The sequence below is a fragment of the Prunus persica genome, chromosome G1, assembly GCF_000346465.2.
Source record: "Prunus persica cultivar Lovell chromosome G1, Prunus_persica_NCBIv2, whole genome shotgun sequence".
NCBI classification, from domain to species: Eukaryota; Viridiplantae; Streptophyta; class Magnoliopsida; order Rosales; family Rosaceae; genus Prunus; species Prunus persica.
Window position 1 is genome coordinate 35,468,385 of NC_034009.1, and position 25,274 is coordinate 35,493,658.

At 37.4% G+C, this 25,274-nt stretch overlaps 4 protein-coding genes and 1 long non-coding RNA gene across 6 annotated transcripts; 3 read left to right on the forward strand and 2 right to left on the reverse strand.

Annotated features, from left to right (window-relative positions):
• LOC18792742 (pentatricopeptide repeat-containing protein At4g33170) lies at nt 262–8,581 on the reverse strand. Its single transcript, XM_020557322.1, is given in 8 exon segments — nt 262–3,516; nt 3,883–3,953; nt 4,314–4,612; nt 5,203–5,327; nt 5,799–5,869; nt 5,969–6,416; nt 6,516–7,363; nt 8,217–8,581. Coding segments are annotated over 7 exon segments (4,989 nt in total). The 5' UTR covers nt 7,287–7,363; nt 8,217–8,581; the 3' UTR covers nt 262–312.
• On the forward strand, nt 14,010–15,195 carry LOC18792131. Its single transcript, XM_020555121.1, has one exon. It carries the CDS (start codon nt 14,500–14,502, stop codon nt 14,914–14,916), a length of 417 nt encoding a protein of 138 aa, XP_020410710.1. The 5' UTR covers nt 14,010–14,499; the 3' UTR covers nt 14,917–15,195.
• Nucleotides 16,775–17,417, forward strand: LOC109946723. The gene is made up of 2 exons (XR_002269800.1): nt 16,775–16,883; nt 17,013–17,417. It is a non-coding gene; the product is annotated as an uncharacterized LOC109946723 (long non-coding RNA).
• Nucleotides 18,647–19,410, forward strand: LOC18793633 (copper transporter 5.1). The gene has a single exon (XM_007223617.2). The coding sequence runs from the start codon at nt 18,823–18,825 to the stop codon at nt 19,270–19,272; it is 450 nt and encodes a 149-aa protein (XP_007223679.1). The 5' UTR covers nt 18,647–18,822; the 3' UTR covers nt 19,273–19,410.
• LOC18790102 (G-protein coupled receptor 1) lies at nt 20,255–23,754 on the reverse strand. Of its 2 annotated transcripts, none has more exons than XM_007222887.2 (9): nt 23,391–23,754; nt 22,939–22,970; nt 22,666–22,835; nt 22,344–22,438; nt 21,650–21,751; nt 21,495–21,551; nt 21,091–21,234; nt 20,933–20,994; nt 20,255–20,781 (listed from the first exon to the last, which is right to left on the reverse strand). In XM_007222887.2, the coding sequence occupies exons 1-9, from the start codon at nt 23,571–23,573 to the stop codon at nt 20,676–20,678; spliced, it is 951 nt and encodes a 316-aa protein (XP_007222949.1). In that variant the 5' UTR covers nt 23,574–23,754; the 3' UTR covers nt 20,255–20,675. The 2 variants fall into 2 exon arrangements, with proteins under 2 accessions (XP_007222949.1, XP_020409758.1); XM_020554169.1 differs by having other exon boundaries at nt 20,924–20,994; nt 23,391–23,753.

Genomic DNA, 25,274 nt, shown 5'->3' on the forward strand with positions numbered 1-25,274 from the left:
TTTCCCCAATATTACAAAACGACAGTCTCGATCTCTTGGATCACAGGAGTTCAAGAGATTTGTGGTCACTCACCGTTAGATGTAAATTCAACGGTTCACTCAATCTTGAATTCCTTTTAAGAAACTTTTTTGAACCATTAGATTAATATCTAACGGTGAGTGACCACAATCTCTTGGACTCCTGTGGTCCAAGAGATCAAGACTGTACAAAACGATATTCTAAATTAACCAATATAAACTGAAAACAAAATTCACTAGGAATAAATACAAAAGTAATTTATTTTAATATTGGTTGAAATTTGTAAATGATATTTATAACCCAATGCTATTGCAAGGAATTGAAAAATGTCCCCAATAATCACCACAAGAGCAGCTTCCATCCCTGAAACGATGGAAGCGATTTGCATCTCTCAATACAATTTCTCGTTGAAAAACCTTTGATATGTATTTGACTGCATTATGGCAATCTCCACGAACTCTAAGGTTTTTAGTCACCCGAATGGTGGCAGATGAAGGAGTGCTTATCAGTCCATAAGCTATGGCTAGCTTCTCACTGTGGTACTAGAGAGTACGCTCTTTCTACTCTTCTTCAATATCAACCAGTGCAAACCCTGTATCCGGGACGTACCCTTCTTCGCCGATCTGTTTCATCAAGTCCTCCACCTTGTCATGTATCTGATCAGCTTGTGGATGGGATTTATCGTCTACCACGAACAAATGTACCTTGTTCTTTACATTTATCCAGCTGAAACCTGGTTCTTTCTTTACCTTCTGCCTCTCCATCATTGTTCTAGCATCACTCACAACATCCCACTGGTTGGCAGCAGCATAGATGTTGGATAAAAGAACGTAGGCGGATGAGTCAGATGGCTCCATGGCCAAGAGCTGTGCTGCTACTCGTTTTCCGGTTTCTGTGTCCCCTTTAATCCTGCAAGCACCAAGCAGGGCTCCGTACATTGAAGCAGAAGCTTCAAAGGGCATTGATGCTATCAGCTTTTCTGCCTCTTGAACACGCCCTGCACGGCCAAGGGCATCCACTAGGCAAGAGTAATGCTCAATCTCAGGTTCAACGCCGTAATCCTTTTGCATTGAAGAAAAATGCTCATAAGCTTCAGAAACTAAACCAGAATGGCTACATGCCGAAAGGACTCCAATGAAAGTAACTCTATCAGGCTCAACGTTCTTAGATTTCATGACTCTGAAAAGATTTAGTGCTTCTTCAGCATTTCCATGCTGAGCTAAACCCACCAACATGGCATTCCACAGGGCAATGTTCCTAACATCCATCCTTCTGAATAAACAATACGCATCTTCTATGTTACCACACTTAGCATACATGTCAACAAGTGATGTCGCAACAAAAGGGTCCAAGGAACAATCCAACTTTATGACATCTGCATGTATCTGTTTCCCTTGTTCCAATGCTGTCAGACAAGAGCTGGCTTTGACAAGGGTAGCAAAGGTATACTCATCAGGCTGAACTCCCGACTGCCTCATCTGATGGTATATATAAAGAGAGCGCCCTTCATCTCCATTTTCTACGCAGCCTGAGATCATAGTTGTCCATGCAACATCATCAGGTGCAGGGATGCCATTGAAAATTCCGTGTGCACTTCGCATGTCTCCACATTTAATATACATATCTAGAATACCGCTATTAACAAAGAGATCTGAAGAAAACCCTGTTTTTATGGCATGAGCATGAATTTGCTTCCCTGGATTCAAAGCTACCAGGCTACTAGTTGCCTTAGCCACAGTCGCCAAAGTAATTTCATCTGCCCTCTGTCCACTTTCATGCATCATCCTCATAAGTTTCAATGCTTTGTGACTGTCATTACTCATTATGTACCCAAACATCATTGCATTCCAAGATGCCAGGTTGAATTTAAGTTTGTTTTCAAAAAGGATCTCCGCCTCCTCCATCTTTCCAGTTCTAGAATAAACATCAATAAGAGCCGTTGAAACAAAACGGTCAGCGACAATACCAGATTTTATAGCATGAACATGAATCTGTTTACTGACATACAACCCTCCTTCAAGTGAGGAGCAAGCCCTTAAAACACTTGCAGTAGTAAATTGATCAGGTCTTAGACCATCACGTAATATGCCTATAAATAAAATCACCGATTCCTCTCCTAAACCACTTTGCACACAACATGATATCATTGAGTTCCAACTAATTAAGTCCACTTCTTTCATGTTATTGAACACTTTTCTCGCATAATAAACAGAACGAGCCTTTGAATACACGTTGATAAGGCTATTTGCAACAGAAACAACAGAATCAAACCCTGATCTCAAAGCAGCACTGTGAATCTGTTTCCCCAACTCCAAACCACTTACACCTGCAACTGCAGATAGAATAACAACTAATGTCACACTGTCAAACTCTACTTTCAATCTAACCGTATTTCTAAAACAGTCTATAGCAGCCCAATTTTCACCAGCTTGAACATAATCGGACAATTTCTTGTTCCACAAATATATGTCTGACTTAGTAACTTCGTAACTGAACAATTTAATATCATCGTAACGAAACAATTTCACTGCATATGCTTGAACCTGCTCCATGTTCCTCTTGCCTTCATAAAAATCAAATTTGGCAATCCCACTAAGAACAGAACGCACACTGACATCATCAGGACGTAATCCACTCAGGTGAAACGCAGAGAAGAGAGAAAGTCCTTCTTTCTCAAGACCAATCTCCATATAGGCCTTGAGCATTGTATTCCACAACACCACATCCCTTTCCTCCATCCCATCAAACAATGCACGAGCCTCTTTAATCCGTCCAAGTTTGGAATATATATTCATAAGTGCACCAGAAACAAACACATCCCATTCCAATCCGATTTTAACAGCATAACCATGAACAGCCTCCGAAGCCCATACATTCCCTGAGAGCAAGCACAGCTTTAAAACCGGCGCCAAAGTGAGTCTACTAGTAAAAACGACAGACCCGCGAAGACTGCGGAAAAGGGTAAGACCCTCTTGAACATTGTCAACATCAGAGCCCGCTGCTTGCGCATAGGCTGCTAGAATGGAGTTCCAGGTGACAAGGTCCCGGCCGGGCGTTTTATCGAACAGGCGGCGTGCGCATGGAAGCGACCTGCATTTGGAGTACATGGTAATGAGGTTGTTGGTCAAAAAATGATCGGGGTCGTTGCCGGAGGTTATGATAAGCGCATGCACACGCTTGCCGAGCTGCAAATCCATGGTGGTAATTGCGGTGCGGATGACGGAGAACCATTGAGAAGAGGAAGAAGATGAGGACGAAGATGGTGAGATATGAGTAGACTTAGAGATGGGATAGGAGAGAGATGAGAAGTTGAAGAGAGGGAAAAGAGTTCGTAAGTATGAAGTGTTGTTGGTAGAGAGGAAAATGGATTTGGGTCGGAGGTTGGCTTGCAACTGCATTATTATTTCTTGGGTGCATTGTCTGTTTTCCCCTCCAAAACTCAAGATTCTGGTACTCGTACTTCGGATTCGGAACACATAATGACCGGTTTCAGCGTGAGTTTAAAATCTCAAGTATTCATTTCATTTTAGGAGGCATGTTGTGCTTGGTTAAATTTTTCAAGCTGTACAAATTGCCCAGGATCAGATTCAACCTTGAAAATGTTGGAAAGATTAGGCCAGTTGGGCGGGAGGAGTGTACACTCCTCGTTGCATTCGACTCCAAGCTCCCTCTCCTCATAGATTAGACTACTTTAGACCATTGCTTCTTGATTGTTAATTGTAACATGATTCATAAAGTTGGTTGAGTTGAACAATAAGCCAAAAAAAGTAAGAATTGGACAAGAGGGTCTCCAGTTAACTGTGTTATGGTATAGTCTGCCTGATCAAGATCATAGTTAAGAGATCTCTAAAACATGAAGTTACATCTGATTGGCTCAGGGTGTAATTTGCAAGGTGAATTGTTCTATCATGTAATTCAATTCTATCAGTTACATCTGAGAATCAAAAAAGGAATTTAAAAAGAAATAAAATTTAAGGTACAAAATTAACAAAAAAAGAAAAGAAAAAAAGTTGCAAGACAACTTCTAATGAAGGATCATTTTTGGCTACTGAAATGTAATCCCTCGGTCAACTGGTCGAACTTAACGATACACTTGTTCCCTTTTCTCTTTTGGGTGTTTTTCCCTCTAACTTCCCAATACTTCTCTCCTTTTTTTTTTCCTTTTTTCAGACTTGGACTAAACTTGATTTCTTCCCATATACAGGTACAAGAATGGCTACGATGACTATGCCTTCACGGACTGTGCTGTGTTAAAAACCTCATATACCTCACACTGTCATCTTCCTGGCTCAGTATAACAGAATTCGAAGCAGCCCTGGCTGTGGCTCAGTGTAGTCAAGGCCTTCTTCTTCAAGAAGGTATCGCTGTACAGCAACGGGGAGCCTTGCCGGTGTGCGAGAACCCCTGGTGTGGTGGCCGGTTCCAACACAAATATAAACCAGAAGACCTGGGTCTCCTGCTCTGGCAGTGCTCCTCAACACGCTCAGCTCATGCTTCAGGACATGAAGGGCTTCACTTACGTGCAGCCCGTGCAGGTCTATCATCCTCTCTTGTGCTCTCCCATTGCCCTGCATCTCTGGAGCAACTGGGTTCCTGTGTTTTTAGAAAGAGTAGAGACAAGAAGAAAGGCAACAAATAAGTTATCAAAGAAAGAAAACAAAAACATGAAAACTAAGGTTATCGGGGGCAAATGCCAAAATTAGTCAACAGTGTTGAGTCTGTTATCAAACTCATGCTCTGTATGAGTAAGTAGCACTCTGTTCAACATACGTTGTCTCAGACATGCCCAGAACAGAAGGCAGCAGCAATGGTTATCTAGAAGCATTCTCAGATCAAATCTCTCTAAGTTCAAAAGATGCTAATCAGTCAAATTAGCTTCATTTATTCCCTTCAAGATAAAATGGATTTCTGGTAGGCAGAGGAAAAAAAAATCCAATCTTATCATTGCATAATAAAATCAACTTATCAGGAGTCTCTGTGCGTTTGTTAGATAGAGAGAGAATTTCAAGCAACACGGGGGAAAATCAAAATTTCATAGTGGAACAGACAAATGCCTTTCCAAAAGACATAACACACAAATGCCTTTCCAAAAGACAACATGAAGCCATCCCCTTGGAAGATGAACAGAAGTATGACTCAAAAATGGTAAAACAAGATTCCAAAAATACTTGGGGACAACAAACCTCTGACGATATATAGATTCTTGAGCTTTTCCATGAGCTTCCTTCATATGCATGTTGTGCAGCTGTCCTTTAACGCTCAGCTCCTTCGCCAGAGCCTTGTTTCCAATAAGGTATGCTTGCCGTGCCTGTTTTTAAAGAGAAACAAATAGGGTAAATTTGATTTCACAGCCACCTTAGGTGGAAAATTAGTGGTGAGGATTGGAGCGAACCCACAAGTCGTTATGTGGCTCAGCATTCAGCACGCCGTTATAGCAATATTATGTAGGAAAAACACTCCTACAAATACCTATTGGTTAAAATCACGCACGTTTCAAACCAATGGAATGTGCACACCCGCCATGTGCCACTGCAGTTTGTTTCCTTGACGATTTATATTCCTTTTCATTGTTAACATCAAAACTAGGCCAAACAGCATTGCTGGTCAACTCGATAGAGTCAATCATGCTTGAAAATTAAATCTACCGAGATGTCCACATGCTTCACCAACTCAACTTTTAGTCAATTTTGAGGATTTACTGTTGACATAAAGTAATAAATATATTGAAAAAAGGGCTGACGTTTAACAGAAAGACCACTTCACAAACTTGAGGACTAACCTGCTCAAAATATGCATTACGTAGGCGTGCATGGTCACGAGCTTCATCCCGCACATCAGAATACATATTTGCTGTCATCTCAACAATATTAAAGAAAATATAAATCGAGAAGGCATGCCCAAATTAATTGGACATAAACAGAAGTAATTTGGTTGACTAAGGAACATTACCAACAGCATCTCCAGTTTCAAGCCAAACAGGAGCAGTCCGAGCTGAACCACGATTCTGCGACCTGTCACCGTAGATGCCTCTTCCATGCCCAGTATTGTAAGTGCTAGGCAATTGGGAACGTCTGCTTGAGCCAATAGCGGCTTCGGGAGAACCATTTCTCTCAAACTTCCATCCACCAGAATCCTGCGCCGCCAATTTCCTGACAGCTGAAGCAAAATCTATTGCACCTCTAGATGGAATGGATGAGCTAGACTTGAAAAAAAGCATGTTGTCCTTGTCAGAAGATCGATAAGGATTGCCACTTTGCTGGAGATCATCATCTCCATATTTTGGATGACTATGCTGACCATCTGTTGGTGTAAGTGCAGGGAAGTCCATTGAACTAAGATCGGGAGAAGACACAGTCTTTGAGTTCAGATTCTCATTAAAACCACCATCAACTTGAAGCTACAACCAAAACAAATATGTACCATCACACACCTCAATTCACAGTAATGAAACTGATATTTATTTATTTATTTTTATAAATAAATAAATTAAGCATACCTCCAACTGAGTCAACATCTCAATAGTCAGGTTTAAGTCACAACCATTGGCAAAGTAAACTTCGGCAAGGCTCTGAGCAGAAAATCCAGGGAACTGTGAAGCCAAAAACTCAGCTGGGTTAATATCAGTATCGTCGACAACTGCATGCTCACTGAACATATCATTCATGAACCCCTGTCTAGAAAATCCATCATATGGAGACCCCTCCTGACCATTGCTAATAAGCTGATTACTGTTCACAATTTGCTTATCCCAAGGCTTAGGTGACATATGCAAGAAACTGGCGGAGGACAGATCATCCCCAAAGGGGGGTGCAGAAGCTCTTAACTTTTCAGAAAAGTTATTACCATTAATATGTGACTCGTTTAATAAGTATCCACTGCCTGTAGAGGCAGGAAACTGTGTTGCTTCAGCATCATCATGTAAGGACAAACCTGCCAAAGAGAGATTCCCAAGGCCTTGTGACTCAACTTCTCCCATGACCTTAAAGTCAGGAGTAATATCATCAGGGAGCTGGTGACGCCAATATTGGTGGGCCTCTTCATCGGAATTATTTGATGCAGAAGACTCTGTTCGATCTAGTACTGCTTTTCCAAATGTTCCAGTGGAAGAAAACTTTGTTGCAGCCTGACCTGTGCTGGTGCTTCCAGATGACGGAGATCTGAGGGAAAAAGGAACGAACTCTGCTGCATTTGGATTCAAGGCAGTTGCCTTGTTTGCGGTGCTTAGTCTTGTGTCATTAGTAAAGGTTCCTTTCTTGGACAAGCTCATTATTTACTAAGATGGAAATAACTAGACCAGCTTTGAATGAAAGAAGAACTTGTTTTTCATTAAGCTTCAACCAAACCCTGCGAAACAGTTCATGGAGTGCTATGATTAGTCCATTGACCAAAAACCTCCATTCACGACTAACCCACTCACAATTCAGTGTGTCCATCCAATCAGTGCAAAAAAATTTCTAGCTATAAACCAACAGAAAATAATAGCAAAAAGGGAAAACAAAATATACATTTTTTATAATTAAAAAAAAGTATTAAAATCGTATATATATTCATCACTTTTATAGACACAAACTAAAATAATTCGTTCACTATTGAAATTAGCTAAAACGTAATAATTTAGCGGATTCTGTATAAGTCAAAAATGGTGCGTGAAATAAAAGATGATAAGCTTATTGCATTTGTAGGTGCAAATTATGCATAAGAAATAGACAAACGACAAAGCTGTTGACAAACAAAGACTCAATTCTGTCAGTAGGATAAAGCTTCAAACGAAAAAGCTTAAACCCCAAAATTCAATTTCACATACTGATTAAAATAACAAAAAGAAAAAGATTCATTTTCAAACAAAAGTAAACAAGATAACACAAAACAAAATCTCCCACTTCAATTATATTCAAAGCTCATTAAATTAAGACCTGATTTGAACACCAACCACCCATTTCCACAACAAAATCTTGATAAAATCGAGGATTAAAAAACAAACAATAAAGAAAAACCAACTCGAAGTACACCCCAAAACCAAAATCCCAATTAGCTAAGCAATCGAATTCAATAGATCTCAATAAATTCAACGTCAATAATCACAAAGTTTAAAAAATTCAAAACAACCCAGAAATGAAGACAACAAAGCAAAGAATAAAGCTGCAAAATTTAACAGAGGAAGTGAAAGATCCGATTGAATGAAGTAACAAGGGTGTACCTTTTCGTATCAAATCGAAGGGATCCATCGGCTGAAATTAGCAGAGCTTAAAAGAAAGGACAAGGTAAAGGAAGAAGAAGATAATCGACGATTGGGGCTTTTGTATTAAGCTCAGAGAGTTGTGTCTCCAGTATTATCTTGAGCTTTCAGGGCTCTGTATATCTCGTCTCTCTTTCTTCCCTCTCTGGTCTGTCTGTGTTGTGTGTGTTTTTGTTCGAAACCCTCAGCCTAATACGAGCACCACAAAAACAAAAATGTAAAAGACAACCCAACCCCTTCGCCACTCGATTTGACCCCTCTCTCTCCTCTCTCTCTCTCCCCTCTCTCTCCTCTCTCCTCTCTCCTCTCTATCTCTCTCTGTCCAAATTCTACGCATTATTTTGTTTATTTAATTAATTAATATATTTTTAATATAAAGATTTATTTGACGTAATAGGGATTCGGGGAGGATGAGCACAACTTTTTCAGCTGAATATTTTAATATCGATTTATTTATGATTACCGTCATGTTTGGGAAAATGGGTTGGGATCCAAGTATTTTCTATTTTATTACAACATCAAAACCGATCTTATAAATTTATAAAGTCCAATAAATACATGCAATAATCAAAATACCAAATTTTCCACCAACCCCTTGTTATCTGCTTGGCAATTTTATGTTTTCTATATTTTTTTTAGTCAAATAAATAGAGAAAAACAAATGAAATAACATTATGAAGGGAATTTTCGATATGGGTTACTTGTTTAATTAAACCATTTACCCTGGCTGAATAAAGAAATGAGAACTAACACACATTTTTAACCAAAAGGATAACCACAAATCAATGTCTCCCTTCCTTTGATGTCCTATTTTAGACATATTTAATTTACTAGTGAAACTTGTGTATATCTTTATTGTCCACATCAGATAATACGGAGTTATTTACACTAATATTTTTATAGATTTTCTGTGTTTTTACAAAATCTCTTGAAATTTTAAAAATAATATTTTATTATTTTTGTATCTCACAAATTATCCCGCAAAGTTTAACTTTTGGATATTACATAGGATTAGCAGAGTAAATACACAATATATATAAGCTGTATACCTGAGTCAGGTATAAAATTAATTACTATCCACATAAAATTAATAGTGGAAGAACTTGTGTCACTTTTAATTACCGAAAGTACATGCAAATAATAAGAAGGGACAAGTGCAAACAAACCCAAATACATCCATAAATAAAGAAATGAATAACTCATTTGCTTTACCCAAATGCCTTATTTAATTGTTGGTGCGGATCTTTTAATTAGCTTCTTTTTCTTTTTTAGAAATAAAATTATCTATTTATGGGATTTACATAAGAATATTGGAAAGCTTTGGAATATTCCAACACATCTAATTCTAATTCCACGATAAATTATCTTGGGCCTTACCCTTACGTGTCATGTTGTTGGACCTGGACCATTTGGAGCAAACAAAATTAAATGAGAGTCAAAATGGTTTCAGAGACGGAGCTCTCAATTTCCCCACTGCCAAATATTATTATGTCACAAGCGTCCCACAGTCCACTCAATCTAACTAGCATTTATTCTCTCACTCTTGGAACATGGATAGAAAAAAAAATGCTTGATTTGGCTGTGAAAACTTTGGATGGGCCGATCAACAATGGATCATACTAAATATGTTGTCAAATCTTGTCCAAAAAAGAATATTTCGAGTTTAATGAAATGAATTTTTGATGCACACGGCTTATAGGTAGGGTCATGTATATTTTGACTATACATGAAAAAAAAATAATATTTACGTATTTATGTATATGAATAGAAAGTGCAACGGTTCACAACATACATGTTTCTCTTTTATAATTATCTTAACACGTGAAACAATCATATACTTGAAACTTAAAATGTCCCGTTATTTTGGGATTAGAACATCTCCAACAGCCTCTTCAACAACTTTGAAATGTTAAAATAGGGGAGCCATATCACTAAAACTTCCTCCAAACTTGTCAAACTAAGTCATTAAAGTTGCAACCTCTTTCTCTCTTTTAAAGACTAACAAATTGACCTTTGCTATTCAAAACATTTCATTTTGCTTTGGAACAACAAAACCTACATTGAAAATTATAAAAACCTACAATTTTTCTTTTCAAATAATAAATACATAGACTTTCTTCACATTTTTTATTTTTTTCTGTTCATAATATTGCATTAATTAAATAGATATTTAGTCATATACTCATTCTTAGCACTAATAATATAAATCAACCCTACACCATTTAAATTCTATAAACGAACCCAAAAAATGACAGCTGGCCCTATTAACTTTAATTTTGATTATTAAATTACTTTGATACCCTATTGAGTTTTTTGAAATTTTTATGAGGTTTTGGGGTTGGGAGGCAACAAGGACATTGGAAGAGGGTTAGTTTGTGGTGGTGGTGCGTGACTCAAAAACACTATCTTTATTGTTTGGGTTCTCGAGAAAAATTTCAATCCAGTGGGTATGAAAAAGGACAAATTGGAAAGAAGGGAGAAGGAAGATGCGTCCCAAAAAAGCAGAAGCAACATTGGTTTCTTTCACAATATACCCATACCATAACCCAAAAAATCATCTCCTCTTTCAGTGGAAGAATAGATACTGAATACAGTCCCGATCTCTTGGACCACAGGAGTCCAAGAGATTTGTGGTCACTCATTGTTGGATGTAAATTCAACGGTTCACTCAATCTTGAACTCCTTTTAAGAAACTTTTTTGAACCATTAGATTAAAGTTTTGAACCATTAGATTAATATCCAACGGTGAGTGACCACAATCTCTTGGACTCCTGTGGTCTAAGAGATAAGGACTTATACTGAATATTTATACTGGAACAAACGATTATCTTGATTCATTAGAAATCGGACATGTAAGGAAATTTCTTGTTGAGTTACATACACTTGTAGATGCCTCCATGAAATGAACCAAACATAAGCAACATTGGTTTCTTTCACAATATATACCCATACCATAACCCTAAAAAGAAAATTTATAACTTTTATTTACCTATGAAAAAATAACTTCATGTTAATGGTGGCGAAAGCTCATAGTCTATCAATCTATCAACTAGGCGTTAAATTCACTAAGTCGTCCGACTATGCTAGGGGTGGAGCCAGAGCACCCTGGCTATCATCAGGAGCTGGAGCTTGAGGAGGCGCCACATGTGTATGAAGAGCAGGATGAAAATGAGGAAACTGCATGGCAGATAGAGGAAACTTCTAAACACCATGGAGGTCCGTCCATGGAGTTGGTGGAAGAGGAAGAGCAGGAAGGGAGTGAGTTGAATACTTTGATTGTTTGACTACAATGCCCCATGTGTAAACCCTTCCCCATTTTAGTGGAGTGAAAATTTTCTTAGAATCTTTTGAAGTCAAAATTTTAAAACATGAGTTTTCTTTAATTTTGCTCATCTATAAAATTCTTTACGTATTTTCTGTTAGAGCTATATGTCTTAACAGTGTTATTTTAACTGATTCAGCCTTCTCCATCAACCTTAAATGGGGTATTTCATTGCACGTTTGACTACATAAATAGACTCTTTGTAATGGTTCGACCTCGAAAGCTATTATACATGGCTATTGGTGGTGAGTGTTGGGAATGGGAACTGAAATTTCCTCTTGTACAAGCAAATGCTATCGTATGCCATTTTTGTAATAATTTTCGTAAATAATTGATAGATGATATTGCCCCAGGGCAAAAATGAATCAAAGCCCGGCCCAGTTCATAGTTATCCATAACTATGGACAGGCCAGTCAACTCGTTTGTTTGATGGGTAAGGTCTAAGTTAAGGGTTTAAAACCCATACTTAGTCCAAGATCTGATCCATTTAGGCCCATTATGATCCAACCTAGCTCGCTAAGCCACCCAAATCCGCAAAATTATAAATAAGATCTATTTAATATTCTATAAATATTTCAGGTATGTTAATATGCATTATATTAATTAATTTATTAATAATGTTTAATATGTTATCTTTATAATACATTTAAATATAATGATTAGTATGTGAAAACATTTGGGGAAAAGTTACAAACAGCCACTCACTTGTGCCTGAATACAATTAGAATTTGAATGTTATATGAAATGAACGCTAAGAGGAATTGGTCGACAAAAATAAAAGTAAAATGAATCAATTGACAATAAAGAACAAAACAATGTATATATATATATATATATATATATATATATATGATGGGCTTAATCTAGTCTAGTGTAGTCCAGTCTAATCTAATCTGTGGAGGTCATAGGGACATAATTTTTTGTTTTCCCGTTGAGAATTTAGGCACTGAAGAAAACATTCAAGATGTTAGATCATGATGTTAATATACAAGAGTTTTTGGGTACAAGGTATGTGTACTTGCATACTGGCTTAAGAAACTTTGGCCAAAAATTTGTAATTACATTTAATGTGTTTTTATTTTATTTTGGTTTCAGTTCTCAAACAATCGAGGTAAGCGTACAAACTCATGTTTCCAGTGTGATTTTTCATCATTCAAGATTCGATCACCAGTGTAGAACAATTGGGGCAAATGGAAGAATCAGTAAAGTATCCCTCTTCTTCCAGTAGGAGCCAAACAAATAACGAAAACCTAGAAAGAAAGAAAAAAAACAATGATGCAATCGGGTCGTCACGTTACCGAAAGCCCAATTTCTCTTTCTCCTTATTTTGCTCTCCCCTCCTTTGTTTGTTTCTGATCAATTCCTGCCCAGAACTTGAAGAATGGGATGCGAGCTTCAGCTGGAAGCTCCTCCAATTGCGTTAAAAGGCATGGAAAGCCTAGAGGTAATTTAATCTTAATTTTCCATCCTAGGGTTCAAAATATGAACTTGGTACTGTATTTCCACCTTGGATTCTAGCTCTTGTGAAAATGTAGCTTATAGAGGAGTTGTGTTAGAATAAGGAGCTTTTTAGGGGGTGGCTGGATTTATTACTTTTGTAATAAGCACATCTTGAAAGTTGAAATGCAAACTGCTCAGTAGCTAGATACATGGCTTCTTCATGCAACTACTAATATTTACATTACTTAGTTGTTCCATACTCAATGTATACTTATTTTTCACACTCATGTATTCTTCTAAATTCTGTATTGTTATTGTTGCTAAGGACTAGAAAGCACAGGAGGTGTTTTTGGTCTTCTCTCAACATGAATTTTACAACATAAATAATCAACTCATTTAAGTTCCAGTGCGATTATTAAGGGCTGTTTGGTATCTTACTACCTAAGCTACTAAGCTATAAGCTTTTCACAAAAAATCTTGATGCCTTCAAGGAACATAACAACAAATGCAAATTTAGACATCATATGTTATGTTGTTACAAGAAACATAACAACAACAGCAAATGTAGACATCATTGATGTAAATTTAACAACTAGACATAATTAAAGAAGTAGATATGCCCTATCTTGCTGCTAAGGGCCAAATATGTAACATATATTATTATAGGAAGATTACAAGTGATAAACAAATGAAGTCTTCGCTTAGATTAAGAAAGACTAGTACATATGAATACGAGTATAGCCAAAATTAAGGCTATATAAAGTAAAAAAATAAAATTGAAAAAAAAAGAAAGAAAGAAGAATACGCAAAGCCTAATTAATAGATTGAGTTTCCAGAAGAGATCCGACTTCCAATTAATTAATAGATTCGAGATTCTTTAAAGGGAAAGTTTAAAATTTGTAACTCGAGGCAGCATAATTTCCAAGAAATTATTGGGTTGGTCAGGGACTCCCTCCAATGACATCAACTTCTAACTAATTAAACATATTGAAAGTTAAAAACAGCGATTTAAATTGACAAAGATAAGTGCACCCATCAACAAGATGGGAGAAAGTGGCAACAGTTCAAATTGAATCTTTACCATTTAGAATTTTACCGACAAGATGCGTACGTATCCTAACAGATTTTGTATTTTGTATTTTTCTAAGTCCAATCAAACTGTAGTTTCCCAGAAAAAGTGCAGAGAAACTTGTTTGAAAATTGAAACTTAGCTAAAAGAAAAAAGGGAAACAAAATCACAGCGGCCCCAAACAAGGCAATGATTAGGGATTTGGGAAATCCAAATTTCATAAGAACACGAAAATTCCATGTTTGGACTTCAAAATAGCTCTATATAAGAGCAGCCAAAAAACTTATTTCATTACCAAAAAAAAAAAAAAAACCAAAGAGAAAGAAATCAAGTTCAGAGATAATCGTGCCATTGATACAGAGACTCTTTGTTTCCTTCAAAGTTTTTTTTTCCTCTCCCTCGAATTTTTGGCTATGGAGGCGTCGCAGCCAGGGAGTCCAAGCACAGCTCAATCAGCGGTGGAAGAGGAGTTGGTGAAGTGCTACTGCTGCGGGTTGACAGAGGAATGCACGCCGGAGTACATAGCTATAGTGAAGGAGAGGCAACAGGGCCGTTGGATTTGCGGACTTTGTGCGGAGGCGATCAAGGAAGAGAACTCAAGGTCGCATAGGGGCCTCAACGACGAGGAGGCGATGAAACGGCACGCCAGTTTTCGTGAGGAGTTTCGGTTGTCGAGCCCTCCAGAGAAGTCTGCTGAGGAATTGATATCGGCGATGAAGAAGCTTTTGCGACGGACTTTGAACTCCCCAAAAAAAGAGGGGTTGGGTTGCCAACCCGCTCTTTCGAGGTCGAAGAGCTCCTTTGCACCGGTGGTGAAAGGAAGTAGTTGATTCAGAAAAATTAATAATGATTGGTAGTAGTAGCTAGAAGATAGTGGTGGTAAGTTTAGTGGAAATTGGGTTTAACTAATTCAATTAGGTTTTTTAAAACTTTTTTTAATTAGTTTTGATTAGCTAATTTTTGATCAATGCAGTGGGGGCTAATTCTCTTATTTGACATTGTGATTGAGGGAATGGTTGGTTGAAGACTACGTTTTGTTCATTGACATCAATCTAAATGTACAAGTTCTTTCTTCTTATAATAGTTATTTTGATTTGAAGTTTTGTTTACAATACATGCTTGTGTTGTGTTTCTTGGCATATTTTTCTCTTAATCGGGTTTTGGCTATTAAACTTGAAGATGTTCTTGTTTTGGCAAACACAAGACTAAGAGTGTGCGCCTTGATGAGCAAGCTAAGAAATATGAATGTTTCTTTTATGCATATCTTTGAATGTTTCTGGCTTCAGACGCGTCCCAGTCCCATTGATGTTAGAAAATCAATTTAGATGGAACAAATTAACGAACCAAACTCAAACATTGACAATTTTGACATTATTCAAGTGTGTGTGTGTGTGTGTATATAAAAACAGGATTCCTCGTTACTCGATTCCATCAGTTGCAAAGCAGAACCTTGAAGAATTTCAAACACGGTCAAGAATGCTAGCTGCAACCCTGTTTTTTTGTCTCTTCTGCTTGTTCTTACTGTTTTGGTCTACTTTCTTGGCCAAGGCACAGAACACCAAGACCACCCCAGTTAATGTTGGTGTGGTTCTTGACTTCAATACCGGGTTCGGGAAGATGGGGCTGAGCTGCATCAGCATGTCCCTCTCTGACTTCTATGCCTCTCATTCTTACTACAACTCTATTCTTGTTCTGCACAAAAGAAAATCCCCTTCCTAGATGTTGTTGTCACAGCTTCTGCAGGTTACCCTTCTTCTCTATCAATAGTTTACATGGGTATTATTGTAAAAAAGCAATAAAACAAGACTGCTGTTAAACGAACCCTAAAATTAACTGAGTACACTATATGATCTAAGTACACCATAATATTTTAATTAAAATATAAAATTAACTTAGTACATACTATTTAACTACCAAAATACCTCTAGTACACCTTAATACACTCTATCACACAACACCAAACCCATTCTAATTGTTCTTGCTCCTCTACCATTTATACAATGCCTTCGAATCGAGTGAGAGATAAGGCATAGGAAAGTTATGGACCATGTTGAGAAACCATGAAGGAATGAAGATCGGTCGAGTCCAAGGAACAAGTAGCATTCCTCTTTTGTAGTTCAGAGCTTGTGTACCTAATTTTTTCAATTGCTATGGCTAAGGCAAAACAACATCATAAGCTCACAGTCCAAAATAATCCAATTCAACACCAGTGATGTTTGGATAGTCCTTGTGGAATTGTTGTTTCCATCGTGGGATGAACCCTTTGAGCTCCACTATCCATGGGACTCTTAAAACTCCTTGCATGGAATTGTTATTGAAGATAGAATGATGCGTAAATAAACTACTAGTCACCTCATTGGTGCTGATCCAAACATATTAATCCTCTCCGCCATTAATTTTTGCTTTGCTTCACCTAGTGAGTGAATGTTGAAGTGGGAATTAAGCAATATGAAAACTTCTCTATATTTGATTAGGAGTGAATATGGTGAATATGGTATACTTATTAAAATCATATTTGTTTCACAATTCAATATATCATTTTTTGTCATTTTATATTAGAATAAATTAATAATTCAATAAATAGTTTAGTAGTCGAGTGTACTTAGTTAATTTTAGAATTCATTTAGCAGCACTTTAAAACAAATAAACAGAATTAGAAAGCAACTTAAAAACTCGGAACCATCGTGCAGTTCCTTCCGGTTTTTTTCTTTCTGTTCATTAACCTCTTCTCTTCTTCTCCACTTTTCAGTCCCATTCCCATACTTTCTAATCTTCTTTGTGCAGAGCATCATAAGTGGTACGAATCCGCCTCTCTCTCTCTCTCTCTCTCTCTCTCTCCACTGCTCTAATTTTTGGTTACTAATACAATTTCTTTGATTATTTATGCTCTTTCTATTTACTGTTGTACCACGTGTTGTATTTGCAGCCTTAATATATCTCCAGCAGCCAGCAGTTGTGGCCTTCCTCAGTCGTTTCTCGGTTCAGGCAGTCTTATTCACTCTCAAGGTTATGAAATCACCAGAGACTATTCATGAAAATTTATTTTGAATCATCAATGCTTTTGTTTATCCTTCAGTATTTTGATAAAGGGAGTTTGGTTGTCCTAAGCCCAACTGAAGCTCTTGGTGGAAGACACTGTCAATGTTGCGAAAGAAAAACCGTGCGCCAAGTCTTTGATATGAAATTGCTTCGCCCAAGGCGAATTAGGGTACGGAACCAAGTAATGGGGCGGCTATGTGTACTGTCTGCAGTACATCTTTACTATATTTGATTCATTTCAATTGTACTACATTTCCGACTTTATTTTATGAAATATTTAGTTATATATTCATTCTTAATATTAGTAATCTATATATATAAAGCAAAAGGCAGAGAATGGTGAAACATTCAAAATACTAGAAAATACCCTTGGTTAATGCAAACATTAAGAATTCAAATTATTAATTAAATGAGGATAATATAGTAAATTCACACTTTTTCATATTTAAACAAATTAAAAGAAAAAGAAAAAGCAGATAATGGATCCTATTTTTATGAACACAACTACCCATTATCTTTTTTAATTCTAAAATAAATTTACTTATTTTTTTAAAAAAACCTCTCGCAAGCGCGGAAGTGCATGCAGAGAGGCTAGTATAGATAAATTCTGTATTATTTAATTTTGAAAGCATTTTTGCTCATCATTTTAACTTAATGTGTATCCTAAGTATCATTCTCAACACTTGACACGTATCCATGAGCACAATCATAATTCCATAAATACAAAGCAAATAATTAACTATGGTTATGTCAATGGACACGTGTCAAGTAGTAAGAAGGGTGACGAGTTTACACATTGAGTTAAAGTGGTGAGTAAAAAAATATGAACAAACCTATAAAAAAAAAAACTCAAAAAATGACAAGTGGCCCATTTGAATTTAATTTTGACTATTAAATTATTTTAATGCCCTATTAACTGTTTAAGTTTTATTTTTAAAATGAGGTTTTGGGGTTGAGCTTATTTTAAGAAATTGATAGCAGTTTTGTAATTTATAAAAAGTTCGAAGCCTCTTTGTTATGATGTAAATGGACTTTGGTGTGTTTCTAAAGTCCATTTCATGTTTTTTTATATATAATTTGGGCTCCTATATTAGATATAATAGTAAATCTTCATTATTTTAGTTTATTTTTCTATCCCATATATCAATAAAATAAATTATCATACAGGAAACAAATAAAATTTCTGTTTATTTTCTATGAATAAATTAAATTAATACATGAAACAAATAAAAATTTATGTAATTTGCAAAGTATAGTAACTAAAAATTATAGTTAGTTCAAATATTTACCAACAACCAGTCAAAATCAGCTTTCATTATTGGTTTTCCATTGCATCGTCCAACTATTAAGTTTCGAATCGAACAACGCTTAGCTGGCCCATATCTTCTAAATTCCAAACTAACCCTTCCAAACACTGTTATTCCAAATGAACCAAGACCAATAAACAGACAACAGAGAAAAAGCCCCACAAGATTCCAACGAGACAAAACCGTAATAACAGAAACTTCCGAGGGCACCCACACTTCACCATCGTACCCAACAAAGTAGTTGTACTACACACACCAATGGATCAAAAATTCATAAACAAGCGATAGAAAAATCGCAAAAAATTAGGGAAAAAATAATCAATTTTCTTTCTTACCCGTCTTCGCAAGTCTTCTTCTCCAAACTCCATCGTCCCCAAAATCGAAGCGAAGATGATGCACATGACCTTCTACTGGAGCAAGGACGTGACAATCCTGATCGACTCTTGGCGGACCACTTCATGGACGAGTTACTCCCTCACGCTAATCGCCTGCCTCATCGTCTCGGCCTTCTACCAGTACCTCGAGGACCTCCGCGTGCGGCTCAAGACCGCGTCGTCGTCGGCCGCGAAAATCTCTTCGCCGGCGCCGATCCAAACTCCGCTGCTCGGCGCGAAGCTCGACGGCGCCGGAGGGAGGTTCTCGGCGGCTCGGCTTGGTGGAGCCGTGCTTTTCGGGGTGAACGCGGCGATCGGGTACCTGCTGATGCTGGCGGTCATGTCGTTTAACGGAGGCGTGTTTGTGGCTATCGTTGTGGGGCTCGCGATTGGCTACTTGGCGTTTAGGAGCGGGGACGATGACGTGGCGGCAACTGTGGTTGATAATCCCTGCGCTTGTGCTTAGATTTAGATTGTTTATATTTTAGATACGATCAAAAGCTTGCAATTTGCTTCGCCGATTTGCCGTTTTCTCTATGAATCTGTAATGTAATTTTCTTACTATATAAAATCTGAATGGTTGTGATTTGTGCTTAATTTCCAAGCAGAAGGAACACTTTGGTCAAAATTGTTGTTGTAAAAAAGGTAAATACCAATCAAAGTCAGGACAGTAAATTGTGAAGCCTGAGGCCGGCGCAAGAGAAAAGCATTCGGGGGGAACCCTGCCATTGGGTACTTGCTGGTGCCAGTGACGGTGGCGTTTAGTGGAAGAGGCGAGCTTGTGGCTGTCGTTTTGGCGCTGACGGGTTGGATTTCTGCTTGGTGTTTAGGGCGGAAATGAAATGTGGATTTCTTAGATACGACGAAGGTTGCATTGTCGTTTTGGATAACACTAGGGAAGAAGCTCAGACAGAAACTATGGGCGCAAGAAGTCTGGGCCCGGCCTTGTAAGAGCATTTCTATCCATTTGTCATGGCAAAAGGCAAGGGTAAGTAAGAGCTGTTACTATTTACAGGAATAGTGGCAGTCTTTGCAAAAGACTGCTTGTGTTTCCACCTATTACCAATTCACATGAAATATGAAATATGAGAAAATGAATTTATATAGAGTTTTAGTGTGAGAAGAAAAGAATATGACTAAGTATTTATAAAAAAAATTCTGATTTTTTTGATTTTTTAATTATTTTTTAATTATTTAAATTGACTAATGATGTAAGCATTACATCACTTGTCCAGGCAAAAACACGGGCTGATTCTGCCTAAGGCCTTGGTGGGCCCCAAACTTGCCCAGGCTTGCCTTTGGCAGTGGAACTGTCTTTGTGGGCTAGGCCCTGTCCTATTAGGGCAAAAGGCCTTCCGCAGGAAATGCCCTAAGGCATTTCCTATTCTAAAATTTGGAAAAAAATTCAAGTACCTAAATCAAGTACATAACTATGAAAAAATTGGAACGAAATAAAATGCCGAGACAAAGACCATTCTAGCCTTTTCTCTATAGGTAAAATAGTACAGCTTAATGGGTCAATATTTGCACAATCACAGCTTCTACACAAGATTCTTCTACTTGAAACAACCCTCTATGGACACATCTATCGCAAAACAATTTCAATCAGTCTCATTATGGAACAAGTAGAGTTTGAAGATGTTAGTCGTGTTCGAATCACAAAACAATTTCAATCAGTCTCATTATGGAACAAGTAGAGTTTGAAGATGTTAGTCGTGTTCGAATCGCCAGAGAGAAATGAGTGCAGTTGACTTTGCATCGATGTACGTCGATGTGTTCCTCTTTCATTTCTTAATTCCGTCCCAAGTCAAATTTTAATGAGGAAATGTTGAAAAATTTGGCAGGTGCAGATAAAATATGTCCAACTTGCTAGTGCTGATCTTCAATTTTCAGTGCCACTAGTTCACTCTCTTGCTGTTGGTTTCTAAACCTTGAACTGTTTGGGAACCATCTTTGAAGTCTGTCTGGCCAAAACCTAATAATTTCCAAACACAACCATTCATTTAAGAATAATTCATCATTTTGAACAAGAGTGATGACAATAAAGTCAAATATTGCCTACTGCCCTTGAGACATAGATAATGGAAAGGAAAAAAAAAGAAGCAATTGAGACTTACAGATCCAACCTTTCATATATTGCCCGTCGCACTGAGGAGTTCAAGCCATAGGCTATTGAGTTGAACAGGCCCTAGGATAAGCCATAAATTAGTAAATTAGACAGCATTAAGTTACAAACAATGCCCTTGGAATAATAAATTGCCCATTATACAAACCAAAAAATTACCATAAGTGCAGATGTCCCAACATCAAGAAGTGAGAGCCAAAATATTTTATGACCTGGTTCAATAAAGTCATGAATGCGGTTGATTGTGCCAAAAGCCCATGCTCCTATCAGGATGAGGGGATAGTATCCCCACCGGTTTAAAGCCTGTTGAATGGAAACAATAAGAAATAATTCAGAGGAAGCATTGCAGATACAATAATTTTTGTTTGGAGAAACCATTAAAGGTACATTTAAATGATATAGCATACAAATAATACATACATGAATCATGGGACCGCCAATAACAAAAACTAAAGAAACATCAATAAATATCCATTTCGCATATTCATTCCCTCATTTCTATGCCTATATATTTCGGAACTGGGTCTGAGTCACCCTAGGATACCAGTTGCAAGACATCATACCTTCATTTCTGCTCTGGCATCAGATTGATAAGCCCGGTCTGACATGCCGACTGCCATCTATAATTTTCAAAGCCGAACTATGATCTCAATAAGTGTAAACTAAAGCGAGTTCAAATTATTTGGCTGAAAAAATAAATGATAATGGGAATACATACACGTCTTGCATTCTTCAGCATGCTTATCACTTGAAAGTACGTAAAACCGTTGTAAAGAATTGCACCCCAGAGTGGCATATAAAATGTTATAAAGTGAATTGCCTGTAAGAATGGGAGTACAGCGATGAAAATTCAGTTACATCAGGCAGCTATAGAACTCCAATTGGGCCAACTGTGCAACAATGACTTAAGGATGCTTAAATTTGCAAGGTATTCTATAAATGAACTGTTGGTTTCACATGACAGGTTTGTAAAGCTAAAGCTTATTTTTGTATCTACTAGTAGTACATGTTAAGAATTAATGAAATTCAACTATTAGGAAGCAGAGAACTCTGACACATATTCAGGATTAACATAGTCCAATTGTAGATATCATTGTGAATGTGATGATTAGCATGAGTAGGGCATAGATTTTACTTCCATTATCATTGATTTTTACATGTTTAATCTACACTTATGGTATCTGACCAAAAAGATTTACATTTGTGGTGTCAATGACAGCAGCTTCAACATTAAAAATATTCTCCCAGACATCATCAAGAATTCCTCCCGACCAACGAGGTTCAAGGTGTTGTAATTTGTAAAACCAACTAATTGCAGAAGAACTCTAGAAATTCCCATAGTCTGGAATGGAAAGCAAAAACATAGAGTCTTCAGACAACATTCTTGCAGCCAATAGGTACTGTGCACTTACCTTTCCAGTACGCCCTGATTGTGACCAACACCATGTACCAAGGTGGCTATGGTTATTACCAATAGAGCGCACCACCGTCATAACTAGTGAAGTCCCTGTGAAAGCAAAAAGAAAATAGAAGCAAATGAACTGTAATGAGCTTCACAGTTTAAATCTAACAACTAATGGCATTACTCTCTCTCTCTCTCTCTCTCAGAGCAGGAACATAAGAAGCAGCTAAATTTTCTATTCTCTCTCAGCGGGAACATACGAAGAAGCTAAATTTTCTATAAACACTGCAAGCAAAATGAAAGATCTTTGGCAAAACATAAAAAGGTCATACCCCAAACATACAAATGAAACATTGCCTCCATATCTTCAACATCCGTTTTGTGTCTAACAACCGTGCGGTGGAGGGTAAAAGCAATCGTGGTAGTCCATAGGAAAGATGCTACACAGAAGAAATGAGTGCTATAGCCATGCGAGTAACAGAAAAATCCTCTGGATGGATCCCTGCACAAAAGAGCAAATTACTCCCCTTATATCACTTAAAAGCCAGAATCAGATAAATTTGTTATATTATCTGACTGCACTTGTGTCTGGGAAGCGAGCTTACCCAACCATGCTGAAGAAGCTACAAAGCATATCCTGCATAACAAAATAAGCAATAAATATTCTTAACCATGTGGACGGTAACAATAACAATAAAATGGCTTTCTTTTGCTCCCAATTTAATCAAACTTCAAGCTAATCACTAGAACGAAGCGAGTCTTAAAGAACAACAAAGCCCTAAATCCTAAATGTTTAGAAAAGTTATGTTGAATCTTTCAAGCTCAAGTCACCGAAGTAAAAGCCACTACATAAAGCTAAGAAATTGCACAATTTTCTAACAATTTTAAAGTAATCAAATGCAATTTGCTATAGATTAAGTTCAATTTCCAAGTATTTAGAGAAGCTCAAGTTTCCAGAAATAGAAAACACCACGTCACCGGCAATCGAGCAATTAGATCTAACAGGCGCAATTTTATCATTTTAAGCAAAATTCACAGAATGAGAGAGAAGACATACAGAGAGGGCGAGGTAGAATACGAGCTTGAAGGAGAACTTGCGGAGCTCTTTGAAGAGAACGTAGCAGAGGACTATGAAGCCCGACCCGACGAATGAGAGGCTCGCCGCTCCGGCGTTGACTGCGGTCAACACTTGGCGATCGTACTCCGTCAGTCCTCCGGCGACTTGCCCCGTCGCCGCCATTTTCTTCTCTGTCTATCTCTTTCTCTGCTTGTAGTTGTTATGATTCGATCGCGCCAATACAGTCAGATACTCGGCCCGAGTCTGTGGATTTAGAATTTCAAAACGTTGTTATTTATGTTGTGACGGCAGTGGTCACTTTGGTCGAGTGATTAATGCAATTCTCTGCTGCTTTAACTTTCAAGTGTTTCCGCGTGGGTTCGAATCTTAGAGGCGAAGGAGTTGCAGGATTAACAACAATTTTTTACCAATTTTATTTTATTTTCTCTTTCCAAAACATGATTCATTTGGGCAAATACATCGTTTTTAATTTTCAATTTATTTATTTATTTTGCTACCATAAATATGATCATTTATTTAGGACTGAAAACTATTAAAATCATGTCATATAATTTACAAAAGCAATATACTAAATTATTTTAATATAGAGAGAGAGAGTTCAAATTCGGTTATAAAGAAACTAGCTTACTACCTTAATAAATCTGCCTAACTCACATTTACAATCATGTCATACAATTTACGTATCAATAAGTTATTACAATATTTACTTTGTTGTTGAGTATATATACAATCTTTAGGTATCAAGAAGTCATTTATTTACTATTTCTTTTTTGGGCTAAATAGGAAAGATTGGACTTCCATGCATGTGTATTTTGGTGTTTGTATCACTAGTTCTAGTTTGTTTAGGCTCGAGCCTTTTTTATTTATCGTGAAGACGGGTCAATACACCCTTTTTTTCTTCCTTTTTCTTTTATGATTCATCGATTGTACTTTGTATAGGCCCAAGCCCCTTTTTTTCTTTTTTTCTTTTTTTTTTCCAGGGTCAGTAAGTACGCCCTTTTCTCTTTTTTTCTAAAGACAGGCAACGGCTTTAGCGGCTGCAGGAACAACCTCCCCTGAAGGAGGAGCCTCCCTTTTTCTATCACCTCCACCTCATCTAAGCCTCGGTCCTTCGCCTCTACCTCCTTTGAGCCCGGGTCTGTTGCCTTCACCTCCTTTAAGCTTAGATCCGTCGCCTCCTTTTGTCACTGCCAAAACCTCTTTCTAACAGCCAAGTTGCTTTTCCTCCACCTCCACCATGGTCGAACGGCCTAGAAGCTCGGGCCTCTTATTATTTTTACGAAGACAGGAGAGTACGCTGTTTTTCCCCATTTTCCTTCCTTTTTCTTTTTCAATTCACCATTTGTACTACTTGTATAGGCATGATCCTTTTCTTCTTTTTTGCGAAGTTGAGTGAGTACGCCTTTTTATCCTTCGTGATTCCCTTTTCTTTTTTGATTCACCAGTTGCAATTTGTTTAGGCCCGTGCCTTTTTTTTTCCCCCCCGAAGGTAAGTGAGTACTCATTTTTCCCCCATCTTCCCATCATTTTTCTTTTTTGATTCACCAGTTGCAAGCCTCTCAATGCTCTAATGAATTGTCTTCATTAAAATTGTTTATTAGTAAGTCTACCGCAACATATCCAAATTTGGCATTATTTAGATAAATGTGGAATCCTCAGGACTAAAAACACCAGAAGCATTTTAGTAACAACGAAAGCTGATGACAACATCAATATATTCAGTTAATTTTTTGCATACTAACTTTTTGGCACTGCTCACACAAACACCAACTGACTTTTTTTTTTTTTTTTTTGGTTACGTAGCCAAATTTTAAGAGTACATGTATAACACAATAAAAGAATTTTGAAAGATAATAATTAATG

Coding starts and splice junctions, on each gene's coding strand:
- LOC18792131 (XM_020555121.1), top strand. CDS start 14,500: ATGGAGGCGTCGCAGCCAGGGAGTCCAAGCACAGCTCAATCAGCGGTG.
- LOC18793633 (XM_007223617.2), top strand. CDS start 18,823: ATGATGCACATGACCTTCTACTGGAGCAAGGACGTGACAATCCTGATC.
- LOC18790102 (XM_020554169.1), bottom strand. CDS start 23,573: ATGGCGGCGACGGGGCAAGTCGCCGGAGGACTGACGGAGTACGATCGC. Junction 22,439..22,665: donor GTTTCATTTGTATGTTTGGG/GTATGACCTTTT, acceptor TTGCTTTCACAG/GGACTTCACTAGTTATGACG. Junction 21,235..21,494: donor ATGCCAGAGCAGAAATGAAG/GTATGATGTCTT, acceptor TCCATTCAACAG/GCTTTAAACCGGTGGGGATA.